The sequence below is a fragment of the Pelobates fuscus genome, chromosome 1, assembly GCF_036172605.1.
Source record: "Pelobates fuscus isolate aPelFus1 chromosome 1, aPelFus1.pri, whole genome shotgun sequence".
In the NCBI taxonomy this organism is placed as follows: Eukaryota; Metazoa; Chordata; class Amphibia; order Anura; family Pelobatidae; genus Pelobates; species Pelobates fuscus.
In genome coordinates this window covers 105,335,186-105,359,732 of record NC_086317.1, presented here as the reverse complement: position 1 = coordinate 105,359,732, position 24,547 = coordinate 105,335,186, and the positions used below count along the sequence as shown (strand labels likewise).

General features: G+C 42.6%; 1 protein-coding gene across 3 annotated transcripts in view; it reads left to right on the top strand.

Moving 5' to 3' along the window:
• The first annotated feature begins 10,920 nt into the window (after nucleotides 1-10,920).
• Nucleotides 10,921-24,547, top strand: part of SLC35A5 (solute carrier family 35 member A5) — a 36,233-nt gene continuing 22,606 nt past the window's right edge. Inside the window, exons 1-4 of one of the 3 annotated variants that reach the window (XM_063444273.1) lie at nucleotides 10,921-10,941; nucleotides 12,626-12,699; nucleotides 14,451-14,535; nucleotides 17,558-17,695. In XM_063444273.1, coding sequence (XP_063300343.1) covers nucleotides 17,566-17,695 — 130 coding nt within the window. In that variant the 5' untranslated portion in view covers nucleotides 10,921-10,941; nucleotides 12,626-12,699; nucleotides 14,451-14,535; nucleotides 17,558-17,565. Of the gene's footprint in view, nucleotides 10,942-12,625; nucleotides 12,793-14,450; nucleotides 14,536-17,531; nucleotides 17,696-24,547 lie in introns of those variants that run through there. The other 2 variants (XM_063444272.1, XM_063444271.1) reach the window with 2 other exon arrangements.

Sequence of the window (24,547 nt, the reverse complement as noted above, 5' to 3'; positions counted from 1 at the left end):
CGACATGGGCTGATTGCCAGCAGTTACTAATGACTTTATTTAACAATGAGGAAAGGACAAGAATAAATCAAGCAGCCATTAAAGCATTAGAAGATAGAGCCCGTACTTTGAATCAAGCTAATCCAGCAGCATGGGCCGCAACACATTATCCCAATACTGATCCCGATTGGAACGTAAATGGTGCTGATATGGTTCAACTCAAAGCCTATAGAGACGCTATAATTGCTGGCATGAAAGCAGGAGGAAAGAAAGCCATTAACATGTCGAAGACAGTTGAGGTGATCCAGAAAAGCGATGAAGCGCCCAGTGTCTTTTATGACCGATTATTGGAGGCGTACCGCTTGTACACCCCCTTTAATCCGGAAGACGCAGATAATTCCCGAATGGTTAACTCCGCCTTTGTCAGCCAAGCATACGGAGATATTAAGCGCAAGCTACAAAAGTTAGAAGGGTTTGCAGGTATGTCCATCACCCAACTAATGGAGGTAGCAAATAAGGTCTATATGAACAGGGATACAGAAAGTAAGAAAGAGGAAGAGCGCAAGATGCGTAAAAAGGCTGATATGCTAGCGGTAGCGATCGCAGGCGTAGATAGACGGGGCCCGGATAGAGGCGATAGTAAGTGGAATGAGGAACCTCTAAGTAGGAATCAGTGCGCTTACTGTAGGGAAGAAGGGCATTGGAGAAATGAGTGTCCACGGAGAGAACAGTCTGAGAGAGACAGACCTAGGTCAGGTTACGGAAACTTTAGAGGCAGAGCGAGAGGTAGAGGAGGCCCCGGAGGGAGTAATGGTTATAGAGGGAGTAATGGGAACAGAGGAAGTGTTAGGGAAGACAGGTATATTCCAGCAGCGCAAAGGTCCCGCGATAGAGAAGGTAGGGACTTCGTAGGATTGGCTGACACGGTCATGGAGGACTATTGATACCGACCGGGCTCCATCCCCCTTGGTCGAGCGGAGCCTATGGTCGATGTATCAATAGGGGGGAAAAGGAGTGCGTTCATGATCGACACTGGTGCTGAACATTCAGTGGTGACTAATCTGGTTGCTCCTCCATCTGGAAGGACTATTACTGTGATAGGAGCAACTGGAAGAAGTGCTGAAAAACCGGTTCTTAAAAGTCGACTCTGTACATTGGGAGGCCACGTAGTAAAACACCAATTCCTTTATATGCCTGAATGTCCAGTCCAATTGCTGGGACGTGATATGCTATCAAAATTACAAGCGCAGATTACGTTCCTACCAAATGGAACAACATCCTTAAAGTTTAATGGACCCTCAGGTATTATGACTTTATCCGTACCAAAGGAAGAAGAGTGGAGACTTTATACAGTGTTGACTAGCCAAAACCCTAGGAGTGATGAGACATTGTTTAACATACCAGGAGTTTGGGCAGAGAACAACCCACCAGGACTGGCCCGCAATATTCCACCAATAAAAATTGAACTGAAACATGGGGTTTATCCAGTGAGCCTAAGACAATATCACATTCCGCAGAAGGCTAAGAAGAACATCCAATCCTATCTGGATAAGTTCATACGGTATGGTATCCTAAAATTCTGTACTTCCCCCTGGAACACCCCATTGCTGCCTGTTCAAAAGCCCGGTACAGATGAGTATCGACCTGTGCAGGACTTAAGAGCAGTCAATGATGCGGTTGTTAGTATACATCCAGTTGTACCCAATCCATATAACCTGCTTGCTTTAATTCCGGGCGGGGCTACTTACTTCACAGTCTTAGATCTCAAAGATGCCTTCTTTTGCCTCCGAATTGCCGCAGAAAGTCAATGTATTTTCGCTTTCCAATGGGAGAATGCTGTAACGGGCTCAAAACGCCAAATGACTTGGACAAGACTGCCCCAAGGGTTTAAAAATTCACCTACCCTATTTGGTTCAGCCCTAAGTCAAGATCTACTGGATTTCGAGTCCATCCCAGGAGAGTGTGTATTGTTACAGTATGTAGATGACTTGTTGATAGCAGCAGTTACAAAAGAAATCTGTCAGCAAGCAACGCACGATCTACTACACATTCTCTGGAAGGCAGGATACAAGGTGTCTAGAAAGAAGGCTCAGTTGTGTTTGCCAACTGTCAAGTATCTGGGATTCCATATCTCTGAAGGTCAAAGGATTATGGGGCCAGAGAGAAAAGAAGCTGTCTGCCAAATACCAATACCCAAGAATAGAAGACAAGTGCGAGAATTCTTGGGGGCAGCAGGCTTCTGTAGGATATGGATTCCCAGCTATGCGATACTGGCAAAACCTCTGTACGCAGCCATCAAAGGTACAGAGCACGACCCCTTCTTATGGACCCAAGAACAGCAAACGGCATTTGAAGATGTGAAGAAGGCTTTGATGAGTGCCCCAGCATTAGGTCTACCTGATCACACACGACCATTCTACTTATATGTACACGAGCAGAGAAGAATGGCTGTGGGAGTATTGACACAGTACTTGGGATCATGGCAAAGACCTGTTGCCTACATGTCTAAGCAATTGGATGCAGTGGCCAGCGGACTTCCACCTTGTCTAAGAGCCGTAGCTGCAGCCGCCCTGCTAGTAGCTGAAGCCGATAAACTCACTCTGGGTCAAGAACTTTATGTACGAGTCCCACATGCAGTACAGACGTTGTTGGATTACAAAGGAAATCATTGGTTTAGTAACAGCCGTATGACCAAGTATCAAGCAATGTTGTGTGAAAACCCAAGAGTGCATTTAGAGACTGTAAACACCTTAAATCCAGCTACCCTTTTGCCACAACCTACTGAAAGTCAACATGATTGTTTGGAAGTAATGGATGAAGTATTCTCAAGTAGACCAGATCTTCGTGATTTTCCCATCCAGAACCCCGATGTTCAATATTACACCGACGGCAGTAGTTATGTGAAAGAAGGGATCCGCTATGCAGGATATGCAGTGACAACAATAGACAAGGTGATAGAAGCTCGGCCACTGGCAAAAGGAACATCAGCACAAAAGGCAAAATTAATAGCACTAACACGAGCGTTACAATTGGCTGAAGGTTTAAGAGTAAATATCTATACGGACTCTAAGTATGCGTTCTTAACCACTCATGCCCACGGAGCTTTGTATAAAGAAAGAGGACTACTGAATTCAGAAGGCAAAGAAATCAAATACGCAGCCGAAATCCTACAACTATTGGAAGCAGTGTGGGAGCCGAAAGAAGTCGGTATCATACATTGTCGAGCGCATCTGAGAGGAGATGGTGATGTAACCAAGGGAAATCGGATGGCAGATAGTGCAGCTAAGCGTGCTGCTGAATCAGGAAGACAGGAGTATGTGGGGCATATAGCTGCTCTTATACCAACTCCACTGTCCCAATGGACTCCAGTTTATACAGCTCAAGAAGAGGAGTGGTTAAAGACTGAACCGGGAAAGTATCTGGAGAACAAGTGGTATCAGCTAGAAGATGGAAGAATAGTTATACCAGCATCGCTAGTGGTAGAAATTGTCCAAAATTATCATAACGGGACACATTCTGGGAGAGACAGTACTGAAGAATCTCTTAGAAAACATTTCTACATACCAAGATTGGCCAACTTGACTCAGGCCATTGTACGCAGATGTGTAACGTGTGCTAAGAATAATGCAAGACAAGGACCAGTAAAGCCACCAGGAGTCCAGTTTATGGGGGGACTCCCCATGTCCGATCTACAAATAGACTTTACAGTGATGCCTAAATCGGGTGGACATCGTTACCTGCTGGTAATTGTGTGCACCTATTCAGGCTGGGTAGAAGCATGTCCTACTCGTACAGAGAAAGCAGGAGAAGTTGTAAGATTCCTGCTACGAGAAATAATACCTCGATATGGACTACCCTGTTCTATAGGATCGGACAATGGTCCAGCTTTTGTTCACCAGTGCCTACAACAACTGACTCATATGCTTGGTATAAAGTGGAGGCTTCATACTGCATATAGACCCCAGAGTTCTGGTAAGGTAGAGAGAATGAATAGAACTATAAAGAACCAGTTGGCTAAAATGTGTCAGGAAACCCAACTTAAGTGGAACGTTCTCTTACCTATAGCTCTATTGCGAATCCGCAGTACCCCTACCAGAAGGATGGGCCTCTCTCCTTTTGAAATTATGTATGGGCGACCACCTCCCGTACTTGGTAACTTAAGGGGGGATTTGAGTCAGTTGGGAGAAGGAATTACCCGGCAGCAGGTTGTAGAGTTGGGTAAGACTATGGAGGAGGTACAGAAATGGGTACAAGATAGATTACCTGTGAATATTTATCCCCCTGTTCATAGTTATCATCCAGGAGATCAAGTGTGGATTAAAGAGTGGAATAATGTACCGTTAGGGCCCAAGTGGAGAGGTCCTTATGTTGTTCTTTTGTCTACCCCTACAGCGATAAAAGTAGCAGAAGTGACTCCGTGGATACATCACTCCAGGGTTAAGCCAGCAGCAGTCGATTCTTGGCAAGTTACAGCAGATCCAGAGAATCCCTGCAAGATCCGGTTGAAACGCACTACTCAGTCGGAGTAACGAGGAATTATTGTGGATTACAAATTTTATTGTTACAGGTGTGAGTGAGAAGGCCATAATAAAGCCTGTCCGCTTACCATCACATAGTGTATAAGCCAGGAAAGTCTCGAAGGGACACCTGTGAAGACGAGCAGAACTCCATTCCCTGCAGCCCTCACATCCTGGAAGCTGAGGTTCCATCGCACGGACGAAGACTGAGGATGACGGCGAAAGATGTGCTTTTGATTGTGTTTATTCACATGTTTTTATATTCAGGAAGGTAGAGGTACCGACACTCCTAGCTGTGAGGTATGCATTAAGACTACGAGAACAGGTAACCATATTTCCCAAACCCTAATTTGGCATTCACAATACGAGTGTAAAGGAGATGTATCGAGATGTAGATACTTAAATATAGATTATAGTGTGTGCCATTTAGGAGTAGGAGAACCTAAGTGCTTCAGTCCAGAGTATCAACCTCGTACAATTTGGTTGACTCTCAGGAATGGAGATCCTCAGGGGACCCTAATTAATAAGACGGTGTTAGAATCCGTACATTCTTCGGGTGTTCTGCTATTTGATGCGTGTAAAGCGATATCGAGTGGTAGAAAGCCGTGGAATGTATGTGGGGATCTTAGATGGGAGAGGACGTATGGGTCTAACGATAAATACATTTGTCCCAGTAGCAAAAATAAATATGTGAGTCCTAGATGCCCAAATAAAGACTATAACTTTTGTCCATATTGGTCTTGTGTGGGGTGGGCGACTTGGGGACAGACAGTAGATAAAGACATGATAGTGACTAAGTTGCCGACTAGCCCATATTGTAAGTCTATGGAATGCAACCCAGTCCATATACTTATTAATAACCCCGACAAGTTCTTAGATAAGTATGGAAATTTATTTGGGTTTCAAATATACGGGACGGGTTTAGATCCTGGGACATTATTGTTTATAGGAATAGAGACTGATACGGTATCCTCCCAGACTCATCAAGTATACCATTCCTTTTACGAAGAGATGAGTATAGATAATAAGATCCCCCATAATGCTAAAAACCTGTTTATCGATCTAGCTGAAAGTATTGCCGGTAGTCTTAATGTTACCAACTGCTATGTGTGTGGAGGTACTAACATGGGAGACCAATGGCCTTGGGAAGCAAAGGAGGTAATGTCCGGTTCTGAGGCAGTTGACCAATTAATATCTACACAAGCCGATTATCATATGAGTGTTAGAGGTAAATCTGAGTGGAGATTAAAGACCTCCATCATAGGTTATGTTTGCATAGCAAGGAAAGGAATAATGTATAATACTTCTGTAGGAGAATTAACTTGTCTAGGGCAAAAAGCTTATGATGATGATACAAAGAATACAACTTGGTGGTCGGCTTCAAATGTCTCAGAACCATCTAACCCGTTTGCTAGATACGCCAATTTAAAGGACGTGTGGTTTGATTTATCCATCACATCTACCTGGAGAGCCCCAGCAAATTTGTACTGGATCTGTGGTAAGAAAGCCTATTCGGAGTTGCCACAGGACTGGGAAGGGGCATGTGTGTTGGGTATGCTCAAACCATCCTTCTTCTTGTTACCAATTGAAACAGGTGAGACTTTAGGTGTTAAAGTGTATGATGTGAATCATAGGAAGAAAAGGGGACCCATAGAGATAGGCACCTGGGAAGATAATGAATGGCCTCCCCAGCGTATCATAGACTATTATGGGCCAGCCACGTGGGCTGAGGATGGTACTTTTGGTTATAGAACCCCTATTTATATGCTCAACCGTATTATAAGATTACAGGCGGTGGTTGAGATTATCACAAATGAGACATCACAAGCGCTCAATCTTCTAGCGAAGCATAACACCAGGATGAGGACAGCAGTCTACCAAAATAGATTAGCCTTGGATTACCTTTTGGCAGTAGAGGGAGGTGTATGTGGGAAGTTTAACCTAAGCAATTGCTGTCTTCAAATAGACGACGAAGGGCAAGCAATAGCTGAGCTTACTAGCCATATGGTTAAACTAGCGCATGTGCCTACTCAGGTATGGAAAGGGTACAATCCAAGTAGTTGGTTTGGTAGCTGGTATGAGTGGTTTGGAGGGCTTAAGGCAGTGGTAGGTGGAGTCCTACTGATTTTACTGTTGTGTCTACTCCTACCGTGTCTTATACCCTTAGTAGTTAGGTCTGTGCAAAGCCTGATAGGAAGTATAGCAGAGAGGAAGGCTGCCGCACAGATAATGGCGATATATAAGTATAAGGCTCTAGATCAAGGAGAACCAATGCAAGAAGATGAATGTTGAAGATTCACATCATAGGATAAGTCTGGTCTGTTTCAAGGTAACTTGCGGTGTAAGCAAAACTAAGGTTATGTGATGCCTCAAGTAATTGTAAAATATCAAGAGGCATCAAAGGGGGGAATGTGGTGGAATCTCGGTAAAAATAAATTTAGTAGGCCGAGATTACCACGTGGTATGTGTACGTGCATATGCTGACGTATCGATCAGTTGGATGCACGAGGCAAGATACGATCAGTAGTGTACGGAGCATGTGCAAGAATACAGGATATAGTATTCCCCCTCCTCCATTGTGCTGGACAAGCCATGCGGTCAAACAGGAAGTTAATTCTTATTTGTGTTGATTGGTCAAGGGAATGTGCGGGTGGAGCTTAATATGGGAGGAGTTATATGCCTATATAAGGAGCCTGCACTATTGTCCGGGGCTCAGACTTTGCTGTATTTTGGTGACATTAGTCCCTCTGAGTCCCGATCGGTGATCCAATAAAGAATCTCTTCCTTCCTGAAGAAACCTGTGTCCATCTCTCTGTGCTTGGCTTCCGTCAGTTTCTCCGGTATCACTATCTCCACATACAGTTGGCTGGCTTATTGTGCTATCTCCACATACAGTTGGCTGGCTTATTGTGCTATCTCCACATACAATTGGCTGGCTTACTGTGCTATCTCCACATACAATTGGCTGGCTTATTGTGCTATCTCCACATACAGTTGGATGGCTTATTGTGCTATCTCCACATACAATTGGCTGGCTTATTGTGCTATCTCCACATACAATTTGATCACCGGTAGCATGTGTTTTATAATACAATCCCAAGTATTTAATATGTAACATAGAATATAATCACAAGTAGTAAGTGCTTAGTCTAGTCCCTACTATAGCCTGTCTAATAGCATAGCTGTTAAATTAAATGTAAATGAACAGAGGACCCTTGATGAATCACTGTTTATAAGAGGGAAGTTGTGCAATTTGGGCAGGTACTTTGGTCTGTTGGTAAAAACCACTTATGAAAAATGACTCATTTGACACTCAGACTGTACTGGGTATACACCTCTTGGTCTATTTTCTTTCCATATACATTGTTCTCCTTAAAGGGACACAGTAGGCACTACATCTATTTAATCTCATTGAATTGGTTATAGTGACAGGAGTCTCCTGACACTCTCTCTTCATTCATTGATTAAAAAAAATTTGAGCAGATAAACAATGAATGTGGGTCCCTGTCTAAAGCAGAAATTACACACTTCTTTCTAGCCGTATCGATTCATACCTAAATAGGGAGCCTAATTACACGTTAGCCAGCCAAGGCAGCAGCCTAGGGCCATGGCTCAGAGAGGGGCCCGGTGGGCTTTATCTGAGGCGGGAGCTCTAGCTCTGAGTGGGATTTCCCCCTCGAGACAGCATGGAGATCAAAATATGTCCATGTTGGCTCTTTTAAAATGCCTCCCTGGTGGTACCTTGCAGTCCCTCATGATTCTGACAATCTGTGGGGGAGTCAGAGAGCAGGCGCAAGGTTTCTCACCCAGACCGTAAGGCCTGTGGCTGCCCCAGCAGCCCGCCAGATCACCAGGAAGCCAACTGAATTACCAGGGGATGTATTATTGCCTCCTTACTGCACAAGAGGTAAGCAGCCTGTGGGCAAATGGCATAAAAGGCTTTACTACGTGGGGAGACTAACACAGATTCCCCACACACTGTCACTCAACCCACCACACTCATCCCCCATACACTAAAATACAAATACTGGCCATTCTAATTTGCATGATTTATTATATGTGGGTGACGTCAAAGAAGATGATGACCCCAGATGTTATGTAAAATCACAGGAAGTTATTCGGGAAAATAACTTTTGACGGGAAAAAAAAAATTCCCTGAAAATGACTTACTACGTGTGTACTATGTCTTACCGTGCATGTAGCATTGTATACACTGATCAGCCAGAACATCAAAACCACTGACAGGTGGAGTGAATAACACCTGTCAAGGTGTTGGATAAATTAGACAACAAGTGAACCGTCAGTTCGTGTGTTGGAAGCAGTTGAAATGGGCAAGTGAAAAGAGTGACTTTGACAAGGACCAAATAGTGATAGCTAGATGACTGGGTCATAGCATCTCCAAAATTGCAAGTCTTGTGAGGTGCTGCTGGTATTCAGTGGTTGTACCTACTAAAAGTGGTGCAAGGAAGGACAACTCGTGAGCTGGCATCAGGGTCATGGATGCACATGGCTCATTGATGTATGTGGGGAGCAAAAGTTAGCTAGTCTGCTCCGATCACACAGAAAAGCTATTAAACTCAAATTGCTTGAAAACTTAATGTTGGTAATCGTAGAAAGGTGTCAGAACACAAAGTGCATTGCAGTTTGCTGTGTATGGGGCTGCATAGCCTCAGACCTGTCAGAGTTCCCATGATGACCCCTATCCACCAATGAACATGTTTTTAATGGGTACGTGTCAGGGCTCCGCGGGCAGCGGTGAGGGGAGGCTGCAATCCTCTCGCAGCACTCACCCTTGGTCCGTCGCTGCCCGCGGTCCCCCCTCCTCTTACCGGTCGGAGAGCGGCGTCCTCTCCTCTTGACACGCCGTTCGCGTCCTCTCCTCCTCCTCCCCCCAGCGGCAGCATGTCTAACGCTGCACGCTAGGAGCCGGCACGTGACCCGGCGTTAAAGCGACAGTGCAACAATCACAGTGGGGGGTATAGATACCCCCCACGTGTGTTTGTTAATTCTGATTGAAAGTTATCCAATCAGAATTAAGGCAAGGATATTTATACTTACCTTTCCTGTCTCTCAGTGCCCTGTTGTGGTCTTTGCTTTAGAGTATCGATACTGAACGTGTGCTTTCTGGTTACGTACTCCCTGGCTTGTTGACTTTCTGACTTTCTCCTACCCTTTGACCTCGGCTTGCTTCTCGTTATTCTGTTTTCTGGTTCCCCTTACTCGGCTTGTCTCCTGACTATGCTGTGTGTGCTTAACCCGGCCACTCTAAGGACCGGTACTGCACACTTTCTGTGTGTGTGTCTGTGTGTGTGTTAGCGTGTTGGGTTCCCCGAATCGTGACAGTACGTGAGCATCAGAACTGGACCATGGAGCAATGGAAGAAGGTTGACTGGTCTGGTGAATCATGTTTTCTTTCAGATCAGGTGGATGGCCGGGTGCATGTGCATGGTAAACAAATGGCACTAGAATGCACAATGGGAAGAAGGCAGACTGGCAGAGGCAGTGTTATGCTCTGGCCAATGTTCTGCTGGGAAACCTTGGATTCTGGCATTCCTGTAAATGTGACTTTGACATGAACCATCTACCTAGAATTGTTGCAGACCATGTACACACCTTATGGCAATGGTGTTCCCTGATAGCAGTGGTCTCTTTCAGCAGGATAATGCACGCTGCCACACGGCAAAAAATGCTCAGAAATGGTTTGAGGAACATGACAAAAAGTTCATGGTGTTGTCTTGGCCTCCAAATTTCTCAGATCTAAATCCAATTGAGCATCTGTGGGATGTGCTGGAACATCAAACCCAATCCACGGAGGTCTTACCTAGCTACTTGCAGGACTGAAATGATCTGCTCCTAATCTCTTGGCACCAGATAAAGCAGGACATGTTCAGTGTTGTAAAGTCCATGCCTCAACACATCAGAGCTATTTTGGCAGTATGAGGAGGACCTTTATATTAGGCAGGTGGTTTTAATGTTTTGACTGATCAGTATATGTACAGTAGTACTGTGTCTGAGTGTGTGTGTGCAGTATTGTGTGGTGTGTATACTGTGTCTAGCAGTGTGTGTCATTGTGTGCATTTTGTCTGAATGAATGTGTGTATGGCAGTGTGTGCATAGTGTGTCTGAGTGTGTGTATATATCAGTGTTTGTATGCTGTGTCTGAGTGTGTGCGTAGGAAGATTATGTAATGCCATGAGGTAAGTCCTTTAATTTTGCCCTCCATTTTGCCAGCATAGTGCTTAGTTACACAGATAAAAAAAATAGAACGCTTAAGCTGGCAGTTTCCTTGAAGGGTTACTCCAACGTGACGTCCATGACCACTTCTGCTTTTTGAAGTTGTCATGGAGGAAGAAATCTGTTTGTGCAGTGTTTCAGCTTGAAACACTAAACATCCAGAGACACTTTCAATTTTGGCAGCCAGGACCTCTGTTACTGACTGGCAAATGTAAGTTCTGTGCAAAATGTATGTCTTCTGTCAGTGTGCACTGCATGCTTGCGACAGATTTTCAATGATTTAGGCACGTGTCTCCCCTCCCTCCTTCACTGCAGCCCTCGTGCCCAGAGCTGACATGAGTCCCCCCACGGGCCCACCCCTGAGTCCGCTCACAAGGATGAGAACAGTGAATGCAGTGGATGATAGTGGATGCAGTGGATGATAGTGGATGATAGTGGATGCAGTGTGTGTGTCTGTATAGTGGATGCAAAGTATGTGTGTGTGTACAGTGCATTCAGAGTGTGAATGCAGAGAGTGTGTGCAAGTAAAGTGGATGCAGTGTGGTTATAGTGGATGCAGTTTGTGTGTAAAGGGGATGCAGAGTGTTTGTAGTAATTGCAGTCTGTAGTGTAAGTAGTGTGTTATGGATGCAGAGTATGTGTGTAGTGAAGAGAACACTATCAGAGGTGGAACTTGCAGTCTCCTCGGTTTCCTCTTCACTATACCACACAGCGGGAGCATGCAGGGGTATATATATATATATATATATATATAAATATACATATATGTGTGTGTGTGTGTGTGTGTTATAGGGCCTGACACTGCCAGGAAGCCCAGGCCCAGTGCAGCTGTATTGGTGGTACCCCTTGAGGGCGGCCCTACTCCCACCTACCTATACCCTTAATTTTATTTTTATTTTTTTACACTCCTTCCCTGTCTCCCTCCTCATGCCGGCTCAGAGCACGCACATGCACTCTAAGTCGGTTAAACTGTCCAATCTCTGTGAGAAGCCACTGATTGGACCTTGCGACGGCTACCGTGTCATCAGAAGGTGCGTGCTGGGCAGTGCCGTGAGCTTCACCTGGCACTGACTATCAGGTGAGTTATAGTTTATTTTAGCGATTAGGGGAAGACCTAAGAAATAGTGCTAAAAAAAAAAGCATTCAATTGTCATAAAAAAATAAATAAAATAGTTAAGGGTTTGAAGAAATAACACTCAGAGGAGTGTGAAGCCCTTTTTACATTTTATATTTAGTTATGTGATTTTGGAGTATATTATGCATGTATACATGTCTATTAATGCATGAGTATTATATTCCTGTTTGTGAATATATTATAAAACATAATGTAATATCTGCATGCAAATTGAGGTCCTGGCATCCTATCTCATGTGTGCATGGGGTGTAATTAGACCCCTACACAAAATTGCTAATATCTCTGGATGTGCAGTGTTTCAGATTACCAAACTGCACATATAGACTCCTGCCATCATGGCCACTTTTAAAAGCAGAAGTGGTCATGGTAGTTGTAGTAACCCTTGAATGTACAGTAAATGTGTTTAGAAATCAGAATGTGTAAACATTGTTTTATTGTTATTAGTGAGTCACCTATAATTTCTCAGATCAACCTCGCCCCTGGTCACACCCCCACTCCAGCCATAAAATTAAAGTGACTCTGTTTTGTTATTGAAATGTTGCAAGGCATGCACTGTAGTCACTGCACTGAGCTGGAGCAGGTACACTGCCAATCTTAGTGTCCCTTTAATATAAATGTAGAAATCTGGGCTGGTATCATCTTGTACAATCACTGTTATAACTGTGATTTATAATAAACAAGGACCATGGAGTTACAACTGGAGTTACTACTACCCCTATTGGTGGAACAAATATTTCCTTTTAAAATTATTTATTCAAAGCGCTTTGCACGCGAAGAGGAGGCTTGGAACGCATGACGTGCAACCCACTAACCCGGAAGCGAGGAGATGTATAGGTGGGGTTGTTTTAGGAGAGGTGTGCAGTGGATTATTGACAAAACAAGTGGTGACGTTCCATTCACTGGCACTCTGACTTATTGAGCCACGAGGTAAGCTGTCATGTTTTCACTTTATGCTTTGCACCCAAAATAGCTCACAGTCATGATGCCCACTGAAATAACTGGATTTAAAGTTATGTGCACAGGCTGCAGATTTTATGCCTGTTATTCACACGTGTCACAGCTTCAGGACTGGCTTGTCTGAGAGGCAGTGTGCCTTACAGCAGGTTTGCAGAGATAGCACCAAGTGTGTTTACATCTTCCCTTTATTTTTTTATACATTATGTGATGGCATGATAGTGATAAACATTGCAGTAATGACATACTGATCCTCTATAGCAGGGTTCACCCAACTCAGTTCCTCAAGATGTTGCTGAACTACAACTCCCGTGATTCTTTCAATGACATAGATAGCTAGATAATCATGGGAGTTGTAATTCAGCAACATCTGAAGGGCCAGCGTCTGGGGGAACCCTGCTATATAGAAATGACCTGTGTCCTATGTAAAGTATACACACATTCTATAAATGTCTGATTGTCAGTGCTAATTGGTACTGGTACCGGAATGTTCTGAAGAATTCTGTGCATTTAAAGCTAGAACGTTTTTAGGGTTAAACACATTCTGAAGTTAATCCTGTTAAACCTAGTGTATGTTTCATACTCCTCATTTCATATAGTTGGTTGTTCCCAGAGGTGAACAGGTCTAGTCAAATTTTCTGGTATCATGGCTGTAAATTAGGCTAATTTTTAAAGGACAGTAGAATAAATACCACCACGGTTTTAGTTAGTAGACATTCTGTTTTATTTGAACTCAGATCACCAAACATTTATATAAATTCATTGGTTTACTTCTGTGCCAGAGATGATTCTACAAGTGCCTGCTTTATTTATGTGATTCTTGAAACCCTTATTCTGTATCCTGTATGAAGTTTTCTAACCAGTTATTCTTTGGAAACTACTCCACAACTAGTTAGGGAGACTCTGGACATACACAAAATAACTTCTTGTTTTTCCAGTTTTTTTTTTTTTGTTTTTTTTTTAACTCCCATTATATATTTAGAGTTGTTTAAGGCTTACATAAACAATTATAGACATACCTTCACAAAGCTTTTATCTCAATTACTACCTAGTCCTCAGTGTGCCTCACATATGTTATATTCAAGGTAGAAAACTAAACTGCCATATTGAAAGACAGGTTAACTCACATGACAAGCAGGGAGTCTATGCTATTCATGCACAAATAGTTATTTAAATGTTCAAAAACCCAACATAGAAGAGTCTTCTTTGTATTTCTTTGCAAGTAGTTGTGTGGATTCACTCTACGTAAAGTGCGCATTGAGTGTGCACAGAGCCTGCTGGTGGAGCGTATAGTAGCATACTCATTGTTATGGTAGTTCCTAGTTGGAAGCAAAGGTGAGTCCTCTGATTATTTTAAGTATATTAATTTTGTACCCCTAGCAGGTCATGGAATGTCTACTGTTTATTTAGAGCTCCATGGATCACTGATAAAAAGGTACAATAATCTAGCAGTATGGTATCTATTGCTGCCTATGCTGTGAGAACAACCATACACCTTTATATAGGAGAACATTTTAAACATTTATTTTTAACTAATTGTCACTTGACATACTTTTGTTCCTACATGCAAAACCTGTTCAGCTGTATTGACCTTGATATTCTTTTTTTTTTGTTTTGTTTTGGTTTTTAAGAACGCTGGGAATTTAACCATAGATGTGAAATTCAATAGTACCCATGACAGTGTGTGCTATCAGAAGGTAAGCCAAACACACACATGTTGGTGTGACATGCTCAGGGCTGAGTTATTCACATGACTGATAATGTTGTATATTTTCGCCTATTGTATGTTCTGGATCTGATAAACTGATCTATGGATTATACTGTTTAATTCTGTTGTTCACATTGCCATGTGACTAGCACGAGAAGATACTGCTATTATTTGGATACATACATCAGTTTGTTTTATTAAGCTTTTCAATATATGTATTTAAAAAACAGATACAATTTGTATCTAGTCAGAAATGCTTTGGACTTGAGAAAGGGAGGTTCTTCCAAAAACCTGTCATTAAAAAAAATCTGTTTGTCAAATAAAAAAAGAATTACAAAAAACACATTTTATCTATTTTTTACATCTACATCACTGGACTAATACAGCTACAGTCTCTACATATACACTGCTCAAAAAATAAAGGGAACACTTAAACAACACAATGTAACTCCAAGTCACACTTCTGTGAAATCAAACTGTCCACTTAGGAAACAACACTGAGTGACAATCAATTTCACATGCTGTTGGGCAAATGGGATAGACAACAGGTGAAATTATAGGCAATTAGCAAGACACCCCCAATAAAGGAGTGGTTCTGCAGGTGGTGACCACAGACCACTTCTCAGTTCCTATGCTTCCTGGCTGATGTTTTGGTCACTTTTGAATGCGGGCGGTGCTTCCACTCTAGTGGGAGCATGAGACGGAGTCTACAACCCACACAAGTGGCTCCGGTAGTGCAGCTCATCCAGGATGGCACATCAATGCGAGCTGTGGCAAGAAGGTTTGCTGTGTCTGTCAGCATAGTTTCCAGAGCATGGAGGCGCTACCAGGAGACAGGCCAATACATCAGGAGATGTGAAGGAGGCCGTAGGAGGGCAACAACCCAGCAGCAGGACCGCTACCTCTGCCTTTGTGCAAGGAGGAACAGGAGGAGCACTGCCAGAGCACTGCTAAATGACCTCCAGCAGGCCACAAATGAGCAGGTGTCAGCTCAAACGGTCAGAAACTTACTCCATGAGGGTGGTATGAGGGCCCGACGTCCACAGGTGGGGGTTGTGCTTACAGCCCAACACCGTGCAGGATGTTTGGCATTTGCCAGAGAACACCAAGATTGGCAAATTCGCCACTGGCGCCCTGTGCTCTTCACAGATAAAAGCAGGTTCACACTGAGCACATGTGACAGACGTGACAGAGTCTGGAGACGCCATGGAGAACTTTCTGCTGCCTACAACATCCTCCAGCATAACCGGTTAGGCAGTGGGTCAGTAATGGTGTGGGGTGGCATTTCTTTGGGGGGGCCGCACAGCCCTCCATGTGCTCGCCAGAGGTAGCCTGACTGCCATTAGGTACCGAGATGAGATCCTCAGACCCCTTGTGAGACTGTATACTGGTGCGGTTGGCCCTGGGTTCCTCCTAATGCTAGACCTCAAGTGGCTGGAGTGTGTCAGCAGTTCCTGCAAGACGAAGGCATTGGTGCTACGGACTGGCCCGCCCGTTTCCCAGATCTGAATCCAATTGAGCACATCTGGGATGTCTCGCTCCATCCACCAACATCACGTTGCACCACAGACTGTCCAGGAGTTGGCAGATGCTTTAGTCCAGGTCTGGGAGGAGATCCCTCAGGAGACCATCCTCCACCTCATCAGGAGCATGCACAGTCGTTGTAGGGAGGTCATACAGGCACGCAGAGACCACACACACTACTGAGCCTCATTTTTACTTGTTTTAAGGACATTACATCAAAGTTGGATTAGCCTGTAGTGTGTTTTCTCAATTTAATTTTGAGTGTGACTCCAAATCCAGACCTTCATGGGTTAAAAAATTTGATTTCCATTTTATAATTTTTGTGTGATTTTGTTGTCAGCACATTCAACTATGTAAAGAACAAAGTATTTCAGAAGAATATTTAATTCATTCAGATCTAGGATGTGTTATTTTTGTGTTCCCTTTATTTTTTTGAGCTGTGTGTGTGTGTATGTGTGTGTGTATATATATATATATATATATATATATATATATATATGTATATATATATATATTTTGATGGGTTGGCTTGTTGTGTTATCTTTTGCCATATGAAAGCTTACATAACAGCATGGGTCCTCAAACTCCGGCCCCACAGATGTTGCTGAACTACAACTCCCATGATTCTTTGAATTACACAGATAGCCAGAGAATCATGGGAGTTGTAGTTCAGCAACATCTGGGGGGCCGGAGTTTGAGGACCCATGCATAACAGTCTTCTTCATTTCCTTGCTGGAAAACATGGACTTCTTGGGGTCGACACTATTTATTTGTTTACATGTAATGTTAATATATAAAAATATAACAACAACAAAATTCATCAAATAGGAGGTTTCATTCAATAACTCTTTCTTTGAACAAAGTGGCAGCCGCCTTGGGCACCAGTACCCATGTGAATGTCACCCCATTTCTGAGGCCAAATGTCTCAGGTGTCACAGATTCCAAGGTAGTGCTGCTCCCAACATGCATCACGACGAAGTGAGGGCAAAGGGGTATAAACCTCCCGAAGAGCGCCAGAGTGGAGACAGAGGCAAATAGGGTTTGCTCCCATAGAAGATGCAAACCGCTATCTGCAACCACTGGGCCACAAAGGAACTGTACTGCAGGGCTTTGCTCATAAAAGCTAACAGATGTTTCTCCTGCTTACGTGTATCCGGCTCTTACCCCATGTAATAAGTAAGACCATTCAAAAACAGTTTGACTACTTACAGTGTGGGGGCGCCAGGACACTCCTTGCTTCCAAACTACTACAATGAGCTGGAGTGCTCCTTACTAATCTTTAATACATTTGTCTTTACTGCAAAATAATAATTAGGATGACATCTTGTTTAGTTGTGTTAAACAAATGGCTATATAGTTTATTTTCCATTTATCCACAAACTTTAGCAGTGCAGTATTAAATTATTGCAGTTTTGAAGTGATACAAATTTGTGATTAATTTTTTCTGATTTTATTTATTTTTTATTTATTTAAAATACAGTAAATGACAGTTTACATGACCAGCAGCCAGCAACATGAGGTGCAAGCTCACTAAGAACTCAACATGGCTCTCCAAATCCTTGCTGCATACATTCCTACTTGGATTTACCTTTGTGGGCCTTGGTTCAAGTCGGGTGCTGCTTGTGAAATTTTCTGCTAATGAAGGTTTGATTTTATTTTTCTGTTCTTTAGCTATTCTTTCTTTCTTTTTTTTTTTTTTTTTTTTTGTGGTAATGGTGCATAATTATACCCCACACCATCCAAAGAAAAGGCAACAGTGTGACTTAACATTGTGTGATATATTACACTGGGGTTCTTCCTGACACCTGTAAATTACCCCTCCCTAGCCAACTAGGAAATGCTGAATTTACACATACACCTTACCTGTGTCAGTTTTGTTCAACCAGGACAGTGATAATTTGCCAAGAGCAGTTATGACAAGAACAGCTTTACTAATCACTTAAGACAAACTGGTAGCAGCCATACAGCAGCATTGTTTAATGAACCGTGCTATGTGCGCTGCATACAGCAGCAATGTTTAGTGAACCGTGCTATGTGTGCTGCATACAGCAGCAATATTTAGTGAACCGTGCTATGTGCGCTGCATACAGCAGCAATGTTTAGTGAACCGTGCTATGTGTGCTGCATACAGCAGCAATATTTAGTGAACCGTGCTATGTGCGCTGCATATAGCAGCACCGTTGAATGAACCATGCCATGTGTGCTACATACAGCAGTATCGTTTAGTGAACCATACTGTGTGCGCTGCATGCAGGAGCACCGTTTAATTAATCGTGCTATGTGCATTGCATAAAGCAGCACCGTGTAGTTAACTATTCTGTGTGTGCTGCTTGGCTCTCCTGGGAGAGAACACAGACCAATGTGTTTGCATTTTTCTTCCCAATTCTCTGCAGTTCTTCTATGCCATTCTGAGAGATGAGATTATACTCATCACCTTTATCACCTTTACTATAATGTATGGAATGGATTGACGATTTACTGGCTTTCTTACGGCGCTGCAATATTTTTTTCTTTTTGTGTAAATGTATGTTGTCTACATAATGCAGTAAATAAGGGAGGTTGTTACCACTTCCTTCTTGGTGAAAAAGACAGCTGTTAACCATCACCATTTTAAAGTATTACAGAATGTCTTCTGAGAAAGGCTTCTCTAAAGTTCTACATGTACTCTTTTTCATGATAAATCTGTAACCACACTCCACACACATTGTTAAAGATGTTTACTTGCAGCTCTCTTTAAAGTAAGTCTGTAATACACAAATTGTGTACATGACATTCAGGCAAGAAGGTATAGATATATTCTACTGGAAAGCTGCTTTTCTGCTCACTGTCAGTATATTTATATCGGCAGACATTTTGTGTTAAGACCGAAATTAAAAGTGTACTGCCAGTCACACTTAGAACAAAGGTGACTCCATTTTGTCTAAGACAAGACACAAAATTTCTCTCTGTAACTCTATTCATTCAAGTCTGAGCTAAGGAATGCGTTGTATAAACAAGATAAAGGATAAGGCATGATGTCTAAAAGCAGACGGGGGATGGAATACTAACCCAGAGACAAATGTATAAATATTTATATATACATATACACACTATCCACTTATACTTACTATTTTATATTAATCACATATAATTAGTATTATGTTAATAATATAGATAATTGTGGATAAATATCAATGAAGAAATATCATCATATTATTGAATAATGTTAGTGGAATATAAATAATCTTACACACAGCTTCACACAAGAAGACCAGACCAGACACCAATGACCGATGACACTAAGTAATTAATTTTACTCTCTAAATCTTACAAAGTTCCATTGTAAGAAAAAGGGAAATTAAGGTTCGGAGCTGTCAATTCTAGAATTACGATTGAAACGCTCTGTCTGGTGTAAGAGTGAACCAAAGCTTTGAAGTGACGTGTCTTGCGATTGATAGCAGTCATAAAATAGATAAACTCCTCATCAAATCCAGTTAATCCATTATGCATAAAGGCAAATGGACCCCATGACAAGAAATGTTGTTGATGTAATTGCGCCATTTACTGACCAGAAACTAGATGATAGTCTGTAGGGAAGACACACCTACAGTTCCCTATTGGTCCTATCAATTAGTGACGTCAGAGAGTTTGGCCCTTTAAAAAGTAAGGACAAGAGAAGAGAGGGACATTCTGACACTGAGAGATTCAACACTCAGGCATTGGGACACTCATACTCTTTGAATCACACTCAAAATGTTTTTGAAATACTTGGACTCATTTTTACTATTACTTTTCCAACCAACACCACTTTTAACTATTCCCATACAATCTCCATCATACTTGCATTCAAATTCCTAGGACCTATCGGAGAGAAAATCTACAACCTAACTGGTAATTATGCTGGTTTTATTTAATTAATTTAAATTAATAGAAAGTTTACTAATAGCAGGAATATATATATATATCTGGATAAACCTTGGTCAGATTTCAATCATTAGAAATCTTAGTCAGCTAAAGAATATATGGTTATAAAAATTCCATTCCTGCAGGTGGAATAAAGATAACAATATAGTAAAGGTAATATTTGACAAAGATTAGCATGCCACATTTATCCAGATGTGTTGACTTGTTCTTAAATAAGATAGTGAGTCTTATTTAGAGAAATTGAAATTTGGCAAATGTAAAATCTGGTAGATTTATTCGTATTGGATGGTCCAGGAATGGTTAATGATCTGGTATGAACATTGCTTTAATTGAAGAAAAAAAATAAATTGCAACAGAATAGGATATCTTGCCTAGGAGGATTGTAGCCAGCAGTGGAAGGGTTACTCAGTGTGATCTAACTGCTAGCCGAAGTTTTATTGCTTTAGGCTGTTCTGTGTGAAGTTAGTTTCTAAGTGAAGTACCCTATCATAAATCTTGTTAAGTTCTTGACAACTGGTTGTTTTAGCTGCTGTACTGTGTTTAAACCATTGCCATGTTGTATGCCTAAATATTCACTGATTGTCACGCATGTTACATATTATTATTATTATTTTATTATTGTCACAATAAATTATATTTTTATAATCAAATTGTGATCACTGTGTGAAGTAAAAATCCTCTGAATGGCCTCTAGGATCTAAGAGAATGAAAAATCGTGGGTTATTCTCAGCACCCCCCAATTTTAAAATGTAAAAAACACCTGCACATTTTTAAATGTATTTAGCACTGAGCGGTATTTTTTTTTTTTTTTTATGTATTTAGCACTGAGCGGTGCTTGTGTGTTTGAATGTGTGCATTTTTTATGGAGTATGTGTGAGTGAATGTAGGGGTGTGCTTGCATGTAGTGCTGGCATTTGAATGCAGGCGTGCAGTTTTGTGTAGTGTGGTTTTTGAATATGCTGATGTGTGTTTTTAGATACACTGACACACATGCCTACATCTAATGCAAAGAATATATTTTTTTTTTACTGTAAGAACAATAAGGATGTGAAATTCTCTGCCTGAAGAAGTGGTTTTATCAGAGTCCATACAGATGTTCAAACATCAATTAGATGCATACTTGCAAAAACAGAATATTCAAGGATATATTTTTTTCAATGTAGGGTAAAAGCTGCTTGATCCAAGGATAAATCTGACTGCCATTCTGGGATCAAGAAGGAATTTTTTTTCCTAGTTTGTTGCAAAATTGGAAGTGCTTCACACTGTTTTTTTTTTTTGCCTTCTTTTGGATCAACAGCAAAAAACAAATGTGAGGAAGGCTGAATTTGATGGATGCAAGTCTCTTTTCAGCTATGTAACTATGTAACATACAAATACACAGGTACACAAACAGATACACTGATACAAAACTGACACATACAGATAGGCATACAGCTCACAGGCATACAGATACAGACACACATTTATAAGTGTGGTTGGTATAGAGCCTGCATTTAGTCCATGTGGACATAGATCCACCTCATCTCTGTTCTCCCTAATTTTCCAATTTTATCCGCTCCAATTAAAATTGAATTTTTGAATAAAAGCTACTTTTATACTTACCTCTCCCACTGCATCTTCTATCCGGTCTAAGGAGGGTGGTGCAGGGGCGTACCTGGAGCTTTTGGCACCTGGGGCGGATCCTATCTTTGGCACCCCCGCCCCCTTAAAAAAAAAAAAAAAAAAAAACACCTGCAAATTTTTTTCATGTCTTTAGCACTGAGCAGTGTTTTTATTTTTATGTATTTAGCACCAAGCACTGTTTGTGTGTTTGAATGTAAGCATGTTTTTGTATGGAGTATGTGTGAGTGAATGTACCGGTGTGTTTGCATGTATTGGCATTTGAATGCAGGAGTGCATTTTTCTGTAGTGTGGTTTTTGAATATGGTGGTGTTTTTTTGTTTTTTTTTGTAGTGTTGACATTTGGATGCAGGGTTGTATTTGTGTGTAGTGTAGGCGAAATGCTGAGATGTATGCACATATACACACATAGGTACACACATGCAGTTTCATATAAACAGTCATGCACAGACAAACACTGGCACATACAGATAGGCACACATATAGATAAAAACACACGCACAGACACACATACATACAGACACATTGATACAAACAGATACAGACACACATGGACACATACAGATACATATATACCAACACACATACAGAAACACAGACACACATGTATAAGTGTGTGTGTTTGTATAGTGAAGGCAGTGTGTGTGCTTGTATAGTGGATAATGGTGTGAGGGAAGGGGTGATGGTGTGGGGGGGGTGAAGTGAGAGGGAGCTCAGGGAGGGGGGGTGATTGTAAGAGGGAGGGGGGGGTGAAGTGAGAGGGAGCTCAGGGACGGGGGTGAGGATGAGAGGGAGGGGGGGTGAAGTGAGAGGGAGCTCAGGGACGGGGGTGAGGATGAGAGGGAGGGGGGGTGAAGTGAGAGGGAGCTCAGGGACGGGGGTGAGGATGAGAGGGAGGGGGGGTGAAGTGAGAGGGAGCTCAGGGACGGGGGAGAGGATGAGAGGGAGGGGGGGTGAAGTGAGAGGGAGCTCAGGGACGGGGGTGAGGATGAGAGTGAGGGGGGGTGAAGTGAGAGGGAGCTCAGGGATGGGGGTGAAGAGAAGAGGGAGGGGGGTGATGCAGGGGGGACTAAAAAATTACCTTAAATCCCTGGTGGTCCGGTGGCCATCATTTCCGGTCGCAGCTCCGCAGAGCTGCAGACCATGGATCTCGCGAGACCCAATCAGAGCGTTGCCGTGGTAACTCGCGGCAACGCTCTGATTGGCCAGTGCTCGTGAGACACATGGTCTGCAGCTGTGCACACTGCGGAGCTGCAGACTGGACTCTGCGATGGGCGCAGGAGGGGCATTGCAGTCTGCCCCGGGCACCCCTCTAGTGAGTGGCACCCGGGGCGGACCGTCGTCGTCCCCCCCTTAGTACGCCACTGATATCATATATATATATATATATATATATATATATATATATATATATATATATATATATATATATATAGAAAAAAATGTATAGTACCTTGCACTCAGGCTGCCAGTGGATTCCAAAATTGTCCAAAAAAACGGGTGCATTACCAGGGCTGTGTATCCATATATCAAAGAGATGTGGCTGCACTCACGGAAGTTTCTTAAAACTTAACTTTTATTCAATCCATAAAACCGATCGACGTTTCAGTCCAGCATGTGGACTTTCATCAGGATCATATGAACATTAATACAGATATCACATATATATGAATGCATTAATTAATTGACTCACCCCAGGTGCTGTAAGTGGGTGCTACCGGCGTCCTCCCCAGCTGTGTGCGCATGTGCCGCGGTCTCCCCGCCCCTTAATATGACGCTCGTTTGGCGCCGTTGCTATGGGGACGCGGTTACACAAAAGTGCCGTGGTCTCCCCGCCCCTTAATGTGACGTCATGGCGCTCTTATGCCGTCGTTGCTATGGGGACGCGGTTACACAAAAATGTAACCATAACATTATCGAGCACTCAGCAACCACCCGTGTAGTAGCATACTAAACTAGCTACTGCTAATACAGTGATTATATTTATCATCTGAACTTGATAACGGAATAAGAAAGTATATAGTGTAGCATCAATTACCATTCTATGCTGTCATTAAAGTGGCTAGTGCATAGATATCAAGTAGTGTAGTGACTATAGTAAAGCAACACATTAACGTTGCTATCAAAGTGACAAGTGTCACCTAATCATATAGTGTCACATCTTAATGTGATAAGTGGTGTAAGGCAACATGAGTTGCATCAAAGTGACAAGTGCATATTCTAGAGTGTGCATTACACTTCACTGTGTCTTAAAGTGTCAAAGTGAAAAACCAAATAAAAATAAAGTGCAAGGTGCCAAAAAAGTGCAAAACATTCAACATTCTATATATGCATATTAATAACTACATATTAAAAATTCACTATACATATTGCATACTGTAGAGGATCTGAAACGGTCTATATATATTTTTTTGTTACTAAATCAAACTATAAAGTCCAGTTCAATATCATCAAAGTAAATCCTGTTTTTGGGTATTTCATACCCCTATATCTTGTTCCATTTCAATATGATTCATACTCTATACCAGCGGTTCCCAAAGTGTGGGTCGCGACCTACTGGTGGGTCGCAGGGCGATTCCCAGTGGGTCGCGCTGACCCACACATCCAGGGCCGCCGGGCAGTCAGGCAGACTGACATCAGGAGGGAGCACGGCGGCTTGCCCTGTATGACGCCGGGCTCCCTCCAGTCAGTCTGCCCTGCAGCTCCGGTCTGCAGCTCCGCCGGGTGCAGAGCTGCAGACCGTGTGATAGAAGTCTCGCGAGCTCCCAGAGCGTTACCATGGCAACACTCTGGGAGCTCGCGAGACTTTTATTACACTGTCTGCAGCTCAGCACCCGGCGGAGCCGAGACAGGAGAGTTACCCCACCGGACCACCAGGGAATTTTACAGGTAGGACACAGCCCCAGACCATGTCCTCCCTCCCCCCCACGTAACCCCTTCACCCCCTGCCCCCCATGTAACCCCTTCACCCCC